At 37.7% G+C, this 18255-nt stretch overlaps 1 protein-coding gene across 1 annotated transcript in view; it reads left to right on the plus strand.

The window, feature by feature from the left end:
• Positions 1-261: 261 nt before the first annotated feature.
• slc8a4a (solute carrier family 8 member 4a) overlaps positions 262-18255 on the plus strand; it is a 62350-nt gene continuing 44356 nt past the window's right edge. Inside the window, exons 1-2 of the mRNA XM_073824306.1 lie at positions 262-1628; positions 3284-3798. Coding sequence (XP_073680407.1) covers positions 303-1628; positions 3284-3798 — 1841 coding nt within the window. The 5' untranslated portion in view covers positions 262-302. The remainder of the gene's footprint in view (positions 1629-3283; positions 3799-18255) is intronic.

Below are 18255 nucleotides of genomic sequence, written 5' to 3' on the forward strand. Positions count from 1 at the left end.
AGTTGCTTTGCGGTCTATGCAGGGTCAGAAAGCTCTAAGATCTCATCAAAAATATCATAATTTGTGTTCCGAAGATGAGCGAAGGTCTTTTTCGGGTTTGGAACAACATGAGGGTGGGTAATTAATGACAGAATTTTCATTTTTGAGTAAAGTATCTTTTTAAATGTAAATGTTAAATTTAGATACACTTAACAGGTCCTTTTTGAACGGTCATTCTTACCATTGTGCATATTCTGTTGCTTTTGTGTGTTACAGAGGTTTATTGATCGCCGACTGGACACAGTTACCACTACACTGCCACCATGCTTCCTTTGCGCCTTCCGTCAACCCCTTTCTCCTTAACTCCTTGCCTTTCGTCTCTCCTCCTCCTGATCTTCCTCTCAGCCCTTGCCCATCTCTCTCAGGCCGGTGGCGATGCAACCCACAGCAGCCCGGCGAACTGTTCAGGGGAGGACAGCTGCTCTGAAGGAGTTGTCTTGCCGGTATGGAACCCCCAGAACCCCTCTGTCGGCGACAAGGTTGCACGTGCCATCGTCTACTTTGTGGCCCTCATCTACATGTTCCTTGGCATGTCCATCATCGCCGACCGATTCATGTCGTCTATTGAGGTGATTACGTCTCAAGAGAAGGAGATAACGATTAAGAAACCCAACGGCGAGACCACAACTGCAACTGTACGCATCTGGAACGAGACTGTGTCCAATTTGACCCTCATGGCTTTGGGATCATCAGCTCCTGAGATCCTGTTATCTGTAATTGAGGTCTGCGGGCACAAGTTTGAAGCTGGTCACCTGGGCCCGAGCACAATTGTAGGTAGCGCTGCCTTCAACATGTTCATCATCATCGCCATCTGTGTTTATGTGGTTCCAGATGGTGAGGTACGCAAAATCAAGCACTTGAGGGTCTTCTTTGTGACGGCAGCCTGGAGCGTGTTCGCCTACATTTGGCTCTACTTGATTCTCTCTGTCTTCTCTCCTGGCGTGGTGGAAGTTTGGGAGGCCGTGCTTACTTTCCTCTTCTTTCCGCTCTGTGTGGTTCAGGCTTGGATCGCCGACCGCCGCTTGCTCTTTTACAAATACGTCCACAAGCGCTACCGCGCTGACAAGAACCGTGGCATCATCATTGAGACGGAGGGTGATGGCATGTTCACTAAGATGGATATGGAGATGGATGGCCAAGGCGCCAATTCCCACCACAAGGAGGCTCTTGATGGGATGCTGGCTGGGGTGGAGGAAGGCGGTGGTGGAGGTGGTGGAGGGGAAGAAGATGAAGCCAGGAGGGAGATGGCTCGTACGCTGAAGGAACTCAAGCAAAGACACCCAGAGAAGGACATGGAGCAGCTGATCGAGATGGCGAACTATCAAGTTCTGGTTCAGCAGCAGAAGAGTCGAGCTTTCTATCGCATCCAGGCCACTCGCATGATGATCGGAGCGGGGAACATCCTGAAGAAGCATGCTGCAGACCAGGCCAGGAAGGTGGTGAGCTGTCATGAATCTAATGCCCAGGAGGAAGACCCTCACACTATCTACCTGGAGTTTGAACCCTCACATTATCAATGCTTTGAGAACTGCGGCTCCTTAAAACTCTCCGTGACCCGACATGGTGGAGACAGCGGCTGCACTGTCAAGGTAATGATTCTGCTGTCTTTACCCAACAGTACTGTGATTACATTGCTGTGATTGTATTTTAATTATATGGATGTGATATAATTTTGAGGTCAGAAACCTACACGATTCCCAGCAGTGAGGATGTACTCTCAGAGCTATTTTAAATAATTACAGCACTTAGGAGATGAGCAATTAAATGACACTGTTTTAACAGATTTCAGATTAGCTCATTTTATTTTTTAAACCTTTCATTTGTGAAGTTTACCACAGGAAATTAGATTCAATTATTTTAAGTGGTGTTGATAAGATAGTGAAATATAATATATTATGTTTATTATGATGCCACATAATAATTATTTTAAATGAAAAATTATAATTTTGTTATGTTTATTGATAATACCAAATAATAATGCTTAGAAATTAATAAACGAAAAAATGGATATTGTATTTTTATTATGCGATATGATTTGTCAAAATAAGTAACTAATATAAGGGGTTCAAGCACGTAGTGCTGAAACTCTATTGTAATTGTTAGAATGGCCAAGGATCAGCAATCTCCATGTAAAACTAATCGAGCAGACCAAACTGTAAGTCGTAGAGATTTGAAACTTGGAGGGATGGTAGTACTCACACCATCTACAATGTTACCAATGCTCACCTAGTCGCCCCGTCAGGGGTGCTACAGTGATCGAAATTACAAATTTAGTCATAACTTCTAAACAGTTTGTCGCAAGCTCAAGTGTCTTTTTTGTTTGATTGAGAAAATGAAAAAAAAAAAACTACTTTTGCAAACTATTCCTAGGCTTTTCGCTCAATCTGACAAACAAAAAAGCACTGCAGTACAATTTTCTATTGACTCTCTAGGTCAATAATAAAAATAAAAAAAATGTTGAAATTTACTGTTTGGGAAACTATTGGGTTGTTTAGAAAATGGGCCTGTACAAATATACCCAAAAGCCTATAAAGCCTAAACGAAAACTCAAAACTTCACAAAACCTGGTGAGCACATGCAACATGTAATTCTAAATAAGCACACAAAGTTTGAGTGAAATCGGACCACAGCTGGTGCGATAACGGTCATTAGTATTAGAAAAACATAATATTTCTATGGCAAATTACCTGTATTTGCAAAAAAATGCTTTTTAAATAATTGATTTAGGTGGTTACAGGCTTGCTAAATAAAATGTAAAATCTTTTATATAAATTCTTAAAGCACTTGCACCCCGGTCATCGCTGCCTGCAGTTATGTTTTTTATTATTTTTTATTGGTGGTATAATAATAATAATAATAATAATAATAATAATAATAATAATAATAACAACAACAACATATAGTTAGTTATTTTGTTATATGATTGATAATAATACAAAATAATGATTCTTAGAAAGGAATAAACTAAAATATATATATTGTATTATTATTTTGTGATATGATTAGTCAAAAATAAGTTTATTATTTTTATTGGTGGTAAAATAATAATATTTATTTATTATTATTGTTGCTGGAATCATTAAATGATCACAAATTCTCTGCCAAAAGTTACATTATTACAGACTCTAAGATTTTTTTTTTCCCCATATACTCTTATATCTCTTGAATCTCTTGAATATAAAATGATAGCATTGCTTCCTCAGCACTTTAGCTGTGTGACAGTACAAACTGTTTCTATATCTAGGTTGACTATCGCACAGAGGATGGCACTGCTAATGCAGGATCAGACTATGAATTCGCCGAGGGCACTCTGGTCTTTAAACCGGGCGAGACGGTGAAGGAGCTGACAGTCGGCGTAATTGACGATGACATATTTGAGGAAGATGAGCATTTCTACGTACATCTCAGCAACCCTCGTGTCGTCCACCGTGCTGAGGTCTCCGTCCTCGACCCTAATGCAGTGTCCTCAGGTAACAGCATTATAGGGTCCAGCCACATTCCTCCCAAAGCTGCCCTGGGTAATGCGCACACTGCCACGGTGACCATTTACGATGACGACCACGCTGGGATCTTCACGTTTGAGAGCAATTCCACACGAGTGAGTGAAAGTGTTGGCATCATGCAGGTGAAAGTCCACAGAACGTCTGGAGCAAGGGGGAAGGTGGCAGTACCGTATCACACTACAGAGGGAACCGCCAAAGCTGGGGAAGACTATGAAGAGGTGGCTGGCAAACTGGAGTTCCTCAATGATGAGACCATGTAAGTTAAATATTCTTACTTGAATATGTTTCACTAATTATATATTAAGTGTGCTTGGCTGGTTTTCAGGGAGACAAAATGCTTTTTGTCACTGCCAACACTGATCAAGCCAGATGTTTGCAGAGAGCATATGTTTTTGTGTTTGAATAGGCAAGACTGAATCAAGCCATTCTTGTCATTAAAAGTTTAGCTCAAAGCTGCCTCCCATTTTGCATACTTCTACTCTGCACTAAAAGTTCAAACTTGACTAGAGATGGAAAAGTTCAGTGTTTTAAGTATTTATGAAGCAGAACGTAAAATCTGGGACAAACTACAACATCTTAAAGTGACAGTTCACCCAAAAGTGAAAATTCAGTAATTAATTACTCACTCACATGTCGTTCCAAACCTGTAAGACCTTCATTCATCTTTCGAACACAAATTAAGATGTTTATGATTAAATCTGAGAGCTTTCTGATCCTGCATAGACAGCAACGCAACTGATGCATTCAAGGCCCAGAAAGGTAGTAAGGTCATTGTTAAAATAGTACATGGAACATGTACTAAGAAGATGACATGGAAGAGAAAAAATGGTTGAATAAAGTCGTTTTTTTTTTTTTTTTTTTTTTGCGTACAAAAAGTATTCTCGTAGCTTCATAAAATTAAGGTTGAACCACAGATATCACATTTCCTATTTTAACAATGGCCTTTCTAGAAACATGGTAGTTGCGTTGCTGTCTATGCAGGATCAGAAAGCTCTGGGATTTCATCAAAAATATCTTAATTTGTGTTCCAAAGATAAATTAAGTCTTGCAGGTTTGGAACAAAAAAAGGGTGAGTAATAAATGACAGAATATTTATTTTGGGGTAATTTTTGGGTAATCCGTTTAAAATTGTTTTGACCTACCTTGATCTCATGACAAAAATGTACCTGTGGGAACTTTTTCGCAAGATATGAAATACAAATAAGTACATAAGTACCAATAAGTACATATCTATGGAAGCCCATTTCTGCCACTGAATAAAAAAGGTAACAGTGACTTTTTTTTATCTTGCAATTCTGACTTTTTCTCGTATCTGTGAGATATAAACTCACAATTGCAAGAAATAAAGTCAGAATTGTGAGATATAAACTCGCTATTCTGACTTTTTTACGCAAATTGTGTCTTTTTTCTTGCAATTGTGAGTTTATATCACGCAATTCTGACTTTATTGCTCAGAATTGCGAGTTTGCATCTTATAATTCTGACTTTATTGCATTTATATCACAAAATTCTGAAAAAAAAATGTCAGAATTGCGAGTTTGTATCACACAGTTTGGAGGGGAAAAAGTCAGAATTGTGAGAAAACAAGTCACAATTACCTTTTTATTATTTTTTAACCCTGTAGTTTCCAACAGAAATGAACACTAGAGACGGTAAAACAGCGTACACTTGTAATCGTTTTCATACTCAGTTATGATTACAGCTCCATATATTTTGTTCTTTAAATGTAACAAGCTTGCTTGGAAGCTCAGTCAACATGGAATTGGACTTAGGATGCGGAATCTTTGGGTACAAATCCTGTGAACAACATGACTCATGTTTAAAGAACTGAAAGATGAGAGATCGAGAATCAAGCTAAAACGTCATGCTTGCAATTGCATTTTTACATCACATTCACTTTTGTTCATACTATTGTGCAGGTTTAGGTGTAGTGCATTATTTTAAAACATCACAGAGCATTAGAGTTGGCTGACTCGGCAGACATTTTCAAGTCAGAACTTCGGTGACACCTACAAAACCAATGTCACATAAAACGTACTATACTGTATGTATGTTCATCTATTCCGGGAAAAAAAAGAACACTCTTTTAGCACCACCCTGTGAACCTTTCACATAGAATATGTCTTGAAATGTATATGATGGTACGTATTTTGTGTCTTGCGAAAAGGTACGCTTTGCTCATGAGGTCAGGTTGCTTTTGACATATAATAGCGAAATGTAGGTGAAAAGTTAGGTAGTATATGTATGTGCAGTGATGCCTGGCTATTATGTTTCACAACCGCAAATTAACCTGAATGGGTCAAAGTGGTGAAAATGAATGGACTAATTACAGAGTGCACACGGACCACCCACTCACCACATCCATTTTAAAATGACTTGAAATTATGATGTTAATAAGTCGGGTTTTATCGATCACTCGCTTAAATTAAAGATTTGTGAAGAGTTTATTGATTTTATGTCCTGAAAAACTTTTTGTTGTTGTTATTTATTTAATTTTATTTTAATATTTCACGTCTATTATGGTGTCAGTGACAAATGTATGTCTCAGACCAGCCCAGAAGTCTCAGATTTCTGTTTGTGGTCTGCATGTATATTAATGTTTGGTAGTTAAAGTAAGACGATGTGCCCTGGTGCCCTGGTGTGATCAGAGTATGCATGGATTACAGGTTCCAGCGCTAAAAAAAGATAGATAAGAGCTAGGCAGAAGGAAATCTATAAGTCACACATAAAAACGGAATAAACAAGGGATTATGTTGAAAGGATGTGTGAAGTCTGGAAGGAAGCCAGAGAGGGGGAGATGGAGAACGATAAAGCTGCTGAGTTTTCTCTCAGTCCTGAAAATCGATACTGACCTGCACATCAAGCACACTGCGCTTGCTGCAGATCTGAGGTGAGCAGGTCAACTGTAGAAAAGAACATGCTGGCAAAAGAGAGAGAAAGGCAGTTGTTGTAAAACGCTTGTCAGGTTGTAGGTAAACAACTGAAACTGGTGTTGGGGTGAACGTAGCATTGTGAGTCATGGATGGACTGCACTGACAGTGAGAGAAAAGCTTGTGTGTTACAAGACAGAAGTTCCAGTCAAAAGCGGGATGTTCATTCAAACCGACAAACCCCTTAGATCTTTAAGCCAAGCATATTGTATGTTGAATGCAACTTCTAAAAAAAAAAAAGAGTTGGACAAAGAGAACACTTTTTTACAAAACAATACTTTTTTCTTATTTCTCTTATCTTAATTGACTACTACTAAGAAGTTTCTAATAATACTATACATTACAAACGTCTTAAAGGGATAGTTCACCCAAAAATGAAAATGACCCCATGATTTACTCATCCTCAAGCTATCCTAGGTGTATATGACTTTCTTCTTTCAAACAAATACACTTTGAGTTATAGTAAAAAATGCACTGGCTTTTTCAAGCTTTATAATGGCAGTGAACGGATGTTGAGATTTTGAAGTCTAATAAAGTGCATCCATCTATCATTATAAGTACTCCACACTGCTTCATGGAGTTAATAAAGGCATTCAGACATGAATCAATGTGTTTGTGTAAGAAAAAATATCCATATTTAAAACTATAAAAACCATGATCTCTCAACACATTCTCATTCACTCAGGACCCCTTGGCATCACTTTTTGACACACAGGGGTCTTTTTAGCATGCAGGGTCCTCCATTGCTTTAAATAAGAAACCTTTGCCATTAATATGCTGATGCGAAAGGCATTGGGAATTTTATCGTCATGATTAAATTACATATTGAGTAATAATATTGCCATTATTGAATATATGTGGGGCTGTGATTTTCCATGCATTCGGTTTTAAAGGGACAGCAGCCTAATTAAATACCTGTCTGTCATTAATGTAAATAGAACAAAAGATGCTACATGTTAAATAAAGCCGCTCCTACTTCCCAATTTAAATCAAATGATTCACGATACGCACTTTAAAGTCCTGTTCTAAATCAAATGATTCACCATACTCGCTTTGAAGTTCAGTATTTAATCAAATGATTTGCGATATGTGCATTGAAGTCCCATTCTGAATTAGATGATTTGCGATCCGATTCAAGCGCTTCGAAACAGTGAATCATTTTGCGACGCAGTGGTTTACTGATTCAGAGTTTCAAAAAGCTCCGTTGATAATTTGCTCACTTTCGCTAATTTATTTGTTGTTTTAAATGAAATCTTTACAATTAATAGGCCTAACTTACAATGCTATTATCAAATTGTGATTACGTTAGACGGTTTCCATCAAAACATTTCATGACGTGACACTCATTATCTGGTTCTTTCCTTTAAAAAAAGGTATATAATGTGCATTGTTAACAAATTCCACTAACATTTTTGGTCATCCTCTGCCCATGGAAAGAGAAAAAAGTTTTTTAACCCCCCACAAATTGCACCCTATAGATAGATAAATATGCCTGTGGTGTGTTTTATATTGTTCAGAAGTGGATAGGATAAGGGTAGGGGTGGGGTTAGGTGCTCCAAAATATCTATGAAAGTATACATTTATATAAAATTATTTATATTTTTGCAAACTCATGCAAACCATGAAATTCGACATATAATGGAAACCGCTAAAAGCAAATGAGGATGCTGCATGTCCAAAAGAGATGCATGCCAAAAAATGACACTAATGGGTCCTGACCAAGCCTCAATATGTGACGAGTTGGGAGTTAGAATGTGTTGGATCCCTAACTTCTGTTAGCGAAAGCTAGAGATTGCGGTTTTAAATGTGCATCAGTTTAATTCAGAAGGCATTCATTAACCTCCCGAAGCCATGTGGAGTACTTTTTAAGATGGATGGAGGCACTTTATTGGACTTCAAAATCTTAACAGCCATTCTCTGCAATTATAAAGCTCAGAAGAGCCAGGGCATTTTTAATAAAGCTCTGATTGTATTTGTCTCAAAGAAGAAAGTCATATACACTTAGGATTTTTTTGGGTGAACTATCCCTTTACCTGTAGTTTAATGCGTCCTTGCTGAATTAAAGTAGCAGTTTCTTTGTAATATGTAAAATAAATTCTCACAGAAATATTGGTAACTTTCTGCTCATGACAGTAAGTTAGCACTTCTCACCATTTAAACTACCTGAATGAGTAATTATAAGATTGTTATACTAATTATAGGATAACACGTCATTACAATACAATTAACCAAAGGTAATTTGGTTTGAAATGCTCTATTGTCGCTGTCAGGATTGTGTCTGTTTCTGTTTTCCTAGTGTTTTTCCCCCTGTGTTTCTAGTTCATTTGGTTTAGTCCTTGTTTCCCCCCTTTGATTTAGTTGGTTTCCCCAATGCCCATATTTGTACTTCCTCTTGTCAGCTTGTTTGTAGCCACTCCCCTGTTTCTATGTATATTTTGTCCTCAGTTCCTCACTCCCCTCGTCCGGTGTTAACATCTCATGGTGTTTGTCTGCTCCTCGGGTTTTGTTTCCAAGTTTCGACGTGTTTGCCTATTCCCAGCCTTTTGTTTTGTTTTATTATTAATAAATCAGTGTTTTGTTTATACTCCCGTTCCCTCGTGTTTTCCCTGGTTCCTCGTCTTCCCGCACATCGTGACAGTCGCAACCAATTACATATTTCCCTTATTTCTTATAAACAGGTTTTAAACATAGTATCCCTTGCACCAAAATCAAGAAACCTAATGCCCAATGTCTAAGTTAAATCCTGCTCTGCTTATTAAAGGAACACTCCACTTTTTTTTGGAAATAGGCTCATTCTCCAACTCCCCCGAGTTAATAAGTTGATTTTTACCGTTTTGAAATCCATTCAGCCGTTCTCCTGTTCTGGCGATATCACTTTTAGCATAGCTTAGCATAGATCATTGAATCCTATTAGACCAATAGCATCACGTTCAAAAATGACCAACGAGTTTCCATATTTGTTGTATTTAAAACTTGACTCTTCTGTAGTTATATCGTGTACTAAGACCGGTGGAAATGCAAAGCTGCGAGTTTCTAGGCTGATAAGATTAGGAGCTACACTTCCATTCCGGCATAATAGTCAAGGAAGTTTGCTGCCATAATATGGCCGAAGCAGGCGGAGTATTATCAGAAATGAGTTCCCAGCTAGTTTAGCATTTGCACATGTGCTGCATGGTATTACTGCTCCTGCTTCGGCCAAATTACGGCAGCAAACTTCCTTGACTATTACGCCGGAATGGGAGTGTAGTTCCTAATCTTATCAGCCTAGAAAATTGAAGCTTTGCATTTCCACCGGTCTTAGTACGCGATATAACTACAGAAGAGTCAAGTTTTAAATAGGACAAATATCGAAACTCGTTTTGAACGTGATGCTATTGGTCTAATAGGATTCAATGATCTATGTTAAGCTATGCTAAAAGTGATATCGCCAGAACAGGAGAACGGCTGAATGGATTTCAAAACGGTAAAACTCAACTTATTAACTCGGGGGGAGTTGGAGAATGAGCCTATTTCCAAAAAAAGTGGAGTGTTCCTTTAAAGTGCCAGTAATATCATCCAGACCATTTTAGGATGTCTTTGTACTGCAAATGTGTCCGTCTTTCAAAATGTCAAAGTTTTATCCACCGCAAACCAAATAAATGCATTTGTGAATGGCAAGGATGTATCATTTTAACACTTTCTAGAAAAAGCCTTGCATTATTTGATGCTTTGCCTACATCGGAATATTAGATTGAGATTTCATCATGTTTCCTTTTGCATGCTAATTGTTTTTTGCCTTTGGGCTTATCTCGCCGAAGGCACAAAGTGAGTCAGGACTGCTGCTGGTGCTCCTTCCAAAACAATACGACGCAACGCCCCTGATTCCTCTGGTTTGTAAGATTGGATTGGGAACAATATGACATGATGGAAGGCAAGCACAGTGAATGAGAAATGAGAGCAGGGACAGATGGAAGCATCGATCGCAGTTATTAGTTGAAAAGTAAGAGAGCAGCGAAATGAAGAGAGGCATAATGGTGTGCAAGGCATCATGGGATGGATGGAATTAAACCATGATGTGATGATAAAGCACAAGCTAAAATTCACAGAGGAGGAACGAGAGAGAAAGAAGAGGTGAGAGGCAGGTGCGCGGGCGGAAGGGAAGGTAGAACGAGGGAGGCATAAGAGATGAGGGTGATTTGTTTGAACAATTCACTCATCCTGTTGAGTGTGTTGGGCAACTAGAGGAAGTCAAGCACTGTGTAGGAGTGTGTGTGTATATGTGTGTGTGTTTTACATGAAATGTGTCATACTTAAAGTGGCGTCTATCATGGAAAGATCTGACCTGTGTGAGTGTTGATTCAAAAGGGTGCATGTGAGTATTTTTGGAGGCGGGTGAATGACTGTGTGTACCACGTATGAGCTTTTGCATGTGTCCAGAAGTAGGATCGGAGAACCTGAAAAAAAATATGATAACTAGGAATGAATCAGTATTACAATTCTTGCTAATACAGATAAACTGACAATTAATGTTGAATATAATATACAGTCAAACCCAAATTTATACAGACACCTTCAACTTCTTACATTATCACAGTTTATTTGATATCGTTGTGAAAATATAAATAAAATATGACAAGAACTCAGAGTTAAACTGTGTCAGAAAAAATTAATCTTGATAATCACAAATGAATTACAATCAAACCAAAATGTATTCAGACAGATTCAAAATTTCTCACATTATCACAGTTTATCCACAATAGTTTCAAGAACTGAAGATTTAATAGATGTCAGAATGAATTAACTTTGTCATAACAAATGTTTAAGATCAGCAAGATTTTCTTCTATTTTAATATACATAAAAAAATCTAATTTATTTCTGTGATCAAAGCTGATTTTTTCAGCATCATTACTCCAGTATTCAGTGTCACATTTTCCTTCAGAAATCAATGCTTCAGTGCTGGAAACTTAAACTTAGTTGTGTTGCTTAAACAGCATTTATAAAAAAAAAAAATAGAAATCTTTTTCTAACAATTGTTAAATTGATAAAAAGTGACAGCAAAGACTTATATTGTTAGAAAAGATTTGTATTTTGAAAAAAAAAAATGCTCATCAAAGAATCATAAAAAAAGTATCACAGATTCCAAAAAATATATTCGGTAGCACAACTCTCACAAACATTGATAATTCTAATAATAAATCAGCATATTAGAATGATTTCTGAAGGATCATGTGACACTGAAGACTGGAGTAATGGTGGCTGATAAAAATTCAGTTTTGCATCACAGGAATAAATTATATTTTAAAATATATTAATATAGAACAGCATTTTTTTTTTTAAACTGTAATACTATTTCACTATTTTCTGTATTTTTGATCAAATAAATGTAGCCTTGATGAGCATATAAGAATTCTTTAAAGAAAACATTTTAAATCTCACTGATCCCAAACTTTTGAGCAGCAGTGTATGTAACAAAACATGGTCAGCTCAAAGTGTCAAATTAAAATTTTTTGGTACAAAATGTTTAACCAGTTTTACTGATAGTCCACTGTGTGAGGAATTTTTGAGTATAATATGTCACAGTTTACTTTATTTTGCTATCCTCACTTACATAAATAAACTATAGTGTCCTGCACCCACTAGTAAAAAATATCAAAAAATTATATCTGGTGTCTGAATAATTTTTAGTTTGACTGTACTGTATGTGCCACCCAAAGTATTACTTTACTTACTCAGTTACTCAATTCAACATTGAAAATGTTACCTTGCATGTTTTTCTTTAAATATACACCTCGTTTTTAAAGATTTTTTTAGAATGTTAATTTATTTTTTACAGGTTGGTTGAAATATGTATGCTTATTTACACATTGTCATCATGTTGACAGGAACTCAGTAATGTAAGACTAATGTAATCCAAGCTTATTTCCCACTTCGTTTCAAATAAGACAACCATAAAATGATTTGTAGTTCAGTGAGATTAGACTAAAGTTTGAATTTGGCATAAAATTGAAATTCATCCTACCTATTTTCTAAATGCATCGTATTGCTCTTTTTATGAATGATTCATCTATCCATCCATCTGTGTCATTTTAAATTTTTACCTTGTAATTTTTAATCAAAATGTCAGAACTAATTTACGTCAAAATACAGAAGAAAAGATCTGTTGCTATATCCATTACATCTCAACTCTTATTGTTGTTGCACACTTGCATCCACTTTAGTTGTTGTCTTTAAACCTATGGCAATTAACCAATATTAATTCTGTACTATTTTGTTAAAATAAATGAATCATTAAATGAGACAGTTGATCCAAAAATGAAAATTCTGTCATGAATTATTGGGACCCTAATGTCGTTCCAAATCCATAAGGCCTTTGTTCATCTTCAGAACACAAATTAAGATATTTTTGATGAAATCCAAGAGCTTTCTGACCCTGCATAGACGACAACGCAACTGACACAAATCAAAGTCAAGGTAAAATAGTCAATGTGACATCAGTGGTTCAACCATAATGCTATAAAGCAATGAGAATACTTGTTGTGCGCAAAGAAAACAACAAATAAATAATGACTTCATTCAACAATTTCTTTAGTTTGTGTTCCAAAGATAAACAAAGGTTTCACAGGGTTGGAACGACATGAGGGTGAGTAATTAATGACAGAATTTTCAGTTTTGGGTGAACTATCCCTTTATTCCTACTTAAAAGAAAACCAAATCTTTTAGTGAAATCATAACAAGAGTCGATGAATTCCTTACAGTTCCCATCTCTGGATATGTGTGAGTGTGATTACTCCTGAGAGCATGTTGGAGGTGGTGTGGAATTGTGTATAGTGTGTCTGTGTGGGTGGACGAGTGAATCTGACTTCAGATATGATTCTCTTATTTTGTGCATATATGTGCATATATATAGTTTGTGCATGTGGTCTGGTTTGTGAGGTTTTGAGTTTGAGTTTCCTTTAAATAGGTTTTATATTTCCAGAAATTTGCGTATGTGCATATGAGTGTTTGTCAGTGGATTTCTGCTGACCAGACAGCCGAACCGCCTCTGCCAAACAACACAACGGAGCTTAACTCTTATTCCCACTGCAGTCACAATTCCAGACAACTGACACCCGACAGCAGCAGACCAAAGAAATCTTAGTACTTGTGTGTTGTGTGTGCAGGACTGTAAAGGGGTCCAACATTTCAAGCAGCTAATTAGGATCGGTAAAGACTGGGCTGAAATTCAAGTGTGCATTTTGGAGTGTATTCATTCCCATTAAAAAAAGAAAGAATGACATGTAGGGAGAATTTGAAACAGTTCTCAGTATCATGCGCACCGATTGCGGGATGATCTGTTCAGCCTCTCCCCCGCACCCACTGTGTGTTTATGTGACTGCTTGTGTTATTCTCCTGTTTGTTCTGCTATTCTCATATAAAGATGAGAATCCGTGCCAAAGAAAATTGAGTTGAAGCGGTGTGAAGTGGGCTATGAGTGCGCTTATGTAAGCGCTGCTCTCAGAACAAGCAGGAAACATGCACACGGCAAAGGCTTACATGATGATCTGTGTGAGTAAAGAAAAGAGAGAATCGATACGAGCGAGATCCGCCGGCTCTAGAGTTTGTGGGGTGTGACGAATCAATAGTGACCCAGCCTTCTGACACCAACAATCTGCATGCTGAACATCCCAACATGTGGGAAAGCCTTAGAAACAAACAGATTCTGCAATGTATCATCAATCTTAACAGAATGCCTGTGAAATTTTTCATATTGCTACACAGGATCGAACACAAAGCGCTTTATGCGTGAATGTATGCAAGCGAACAAACATATTTGAGGTTTAATAATTGACATTTTCTCTTGCCACTGGATGAAGAATGCAAGCTTTTTCTCTGACAGCTCAACTGGAGACAAAGCATCTTTGTGTCATTTTTCTCCTAAGATGGGGAAATAGAGATTAAATGGAGCAAATCTTTTCTCCAGATAGTGACAGCACTGATTAGCATTTTGCGGCTTGTTTTCTTTTTGAAAAACAAGTTCTTGCACTACTTCATCAACCTCACTTCCCTTCATAAACACACATGCAAATGGGTGAACACAGAAGCCCTGCCAAGCTCATAATGTTTGAATGTCTCTGCTAATGCTGCCACTATAAGCTGTGGCTTTAAATTCACTCTAAATCAGAAAGCCTTCAGGCGCAGCAATTCACCATCCGATTAGTGCATCTACATGAAATTATATCTCTTTAATCCTGTAATATCTTGTTATTCACCTTCAATTTCTCACTTAACATGTTAAGTGTGCAATCAGAGACTGGATTTCTAATGGAAAATGGCCGTCAACATAGCTTAGCCAATCAGACAAACAGGTATTCCAAAGTCTGAATATATTTGGGATATTTGAGGAATGTGAAAAGTGCAAGAAATGTCAGCATCAAATATTGTAATCATGGAAAGCTATACGCACAAAGAGCAACAATCTAACGAATTTACAATATTTCCAAGTGATTATTATCAGGGGAACCAATTCCAGTACTTTCATTAGATCCCAATTTCAGCTCATCTTAAAGAGTCACACTAAGCATTTTCTTCCATTTGTTTTCTCTGTCATGCATCCCGTAGCATATTTTCATCACTCCATCCATCTCCACGGGTATCAAAAAGTGAATGGCAGAGCTGTTTAATTTCACACTGTCTGCACAAATAGACCGGGATATAAACAAAGTGGGAAGCAGATCAATGGAAATGGAGGGCCGAAGGTTGTGAATGAATGTTTTTGAGAATGAATGGCTTCACCAGGCTTTTTCAACTTCAAGTTCAGAAAGATCACTGTTGAAGGTGAAAATAATTATTAAAGGGCCACTCGGTCATTTTTTTCATCGTTAAAAAAAGACTTGCCTCTAAATAAAGGAAGAGTGCTTTTGAAAAAATGTTTGCTCACACAAAAGTCATATCAGAAGCTTGAAAGCTGTTTTTTTCATGAAGTGGGCTCAACTTATGGAGGCTGTCATGTTGAGATCACATGACACTTTTATTTAGAAGTATGGGGTTTCAAAACTATTAAAAATAGCTTTGTGACAGTGCACCAACAAATATAACGCCATTGAGCTACAAGCGTCATGAGTTTGAATCCTACCTCATGGACCTTTCCCGATCACAACCATCTCTCTCTCCCACTTTGCTTCCTGTCAATACTTAGATTCATATTAAAATATAAAGGCTGAAAATAAATCTTAAAGGGATAGTTCACCCAAAAATGAAAATTCTGTCATTAAAGGGGTCCTATTATGCTTATTTACAAAGTCTTTATTTTGTTTTGGGGGTGCACTAGAACATTATTACTGTACATTATTTTTCACTTATACTACAGGGCCGTTGAATGTTTGAATCTGATTGGCTGACGAACGTTCTAGAGGTGTGCATTATTTTCAGGGAAACGCACGGCGAACGTAGTTCCAGGCAGCTTTTGACCGTAGTACATGTCTATATCACTTCGCCACACGATTTCAGTTATTTCCAAGGTCCTTACAGCCCAAAACAGCAAAATAACCAAAAGCTACAGTGACACTGGCAAAACTAATACATACGGTAAACAACAGGATAAAAACGACAGATTATGTCCATGTTTTTTCCACAATATTATGTTTTATTATGTACGGAAAGCACATACTCTATTTCTCTCGCTCTCTCTCACTCACAGACGCACACACATACAGTTAGCACTCGCGCTAATGTTGTTAGCGCATCTCTGACGATAAACAACTTAAAAACGACATGACAGTTCTCACGCGAGGTAACAACGGCGTGGTCTTGAAGAAAATGAACTTAAAGTTTAACTGTCAGTAGAGATGATGCTGCCAGTCACCTTTGAGAGACACACAGACTTGAGAGAGGTAATTTACGATCTTAAACTCTCTCCCCCCTCTCTTGCCATCTGTCTGCTTGTCTGTCGGTCTGTCTAAACCTTATTATTAACTGCATTAGTTTGCTATCAACGGCTCAAGCATCGTTACTAGGTCTAAAATGACGTTTTGGAACTAGCAACGAAGCTGTTGGATGAGCTGCGTAAGAAATTAATCCTACTCACAATAGCATTTTAAGGATAAAAACCGGACGAATGTCTTGAAATATATCATCTGATCGATGTCTTGAGGTGTGGTAACTGTAGTATAAGCGGAATAATTGACTTCGGGCCGTAGAATTCTTAGAAAATAATGCACACCCGAGGTGGCCGTTCCACCTCGGGTGTGCATTATTTTCTAAGAATTCTACGGCCCGTCGTCAATTATTCCTTACATAATTTACATAATTACAATAGCTTTCTCCCCAGGCTAGCACAAATGGCTCGATTAATTCTGGGTTTGATGAAGGTCCGCCTTCCGAAAATCGAAATGTGTTGTGATTGGTTAGCATTTCTACTGCGTTGCGATTGGCGAACAGCTTAGACGGCGTTTCAGTACTGCAACACCCCTTCCCATGTACAACTGCACAAGCTAGATTAAAGTAAAGGGGGTCGCACACCGAACGCGAAGCGCAGCGCCGCGTCGCGTTGCGCCACGTCTTTAAAATTCGAACACATAGATTTCTATGAGCATACGCACACCGGCGGCGCCATTCGGCGTCTGTCCGCGGCGCCCAGCTATGACTCAGGAATCTGTTCAAAGTTCTGCCGCGCCACAGAGCGCCATCTGCATAGTTTTATATTAAATAACATCATATTTGTCTCAAATCGTCCTATTAGATTAAAAAAACAAGATACCACTGCTGCAAAATACTACTTACATTAGGTTTACAGCTTGAAAAAAATGTAAACCTATATAATTAATTCATATTTTATTTTCTCGAGACATTTTTACATACGCAAAATCTAAAGTCCTATGTAACATTTGCCTGTCATTATTACATTCACTGTCTTTGACTGCCATCTATTGGATTTACAAGGTCACAAGCGTCATTCAGGTCATTTAAATAACGGTGTAGCGGAGCGCGATGGACGACGAAAAACTGATCAACGAAGTAGGGAAATAGAAATACCCAGAATTATTTGCAACAAATCATAGATTCAACATAAGGAATTCATCAGCGTGGAGGAAGATTGCCGATGTCATCGGTTTTTCAGGTAAGAATGTTCAATTTTGTGTACGATCTGAGGTAAAATGTATAGTGAGCAACTGTATGTAATTGTACAGTACAATCATAAAATAATGTACAGTACAGGCATTGTCATTTCATGTCCTTAAAAATATCAATACTGTTGACCACAAAATGACAATTATTTTATTTTAAATACAGTACAAACCCTCATGTTGAATTAAGACTCCAATAAACTGCCTCAACAACAATACAATTATAATTGAAGTTTACAAAGAAATAAGTATACCTTACGCAACAAAATAGCATGTAGTTTTTTTATTGAGCAAACAAATCATATTACTAGCTACAGCATAAGGAATGTTGAAATTGCTTATAATAATACAAAATGCTACTAACTGATGAATGGGAATCTAGCCTAAAAATGAGCTGGCGCGTATAGAATGTGCGCGTCCGGTGTGCCATACCTCCAGCTGTCCTCGGCGCGACGCTGTGTTTCTCGTCCGGTGTGCGACCCCCTTTATTCTTACGTTTTAAATATGAAATATCGTTGAAGTATCCCAGAGGCGGCTGTCCATGCTACATCGCTAAAGTTAGGCGAATCCCCCACCCACCAACGATTCGTATTTCCGTAGGCGGGATTTATTTGAATGATATTCTAATGGACCGCGTTGTGACATCATAGCATCCGGAAAACAAACACTGTAGGAGCCATTTGTTGTAGTTCTTGAAAAGG

This window comes from Garra rufa, chromosome 19 (assembly GCF_049309525.1).
Source record: "Garra rufa chromosome 19, GarRuf1.0, whole genome shotgun sequence".
NCBI lineage: Eukaryota > Metazoa > Chordata > Actinopteri > Cypriniformes > Cyprinidae > Garra > Garra rufa.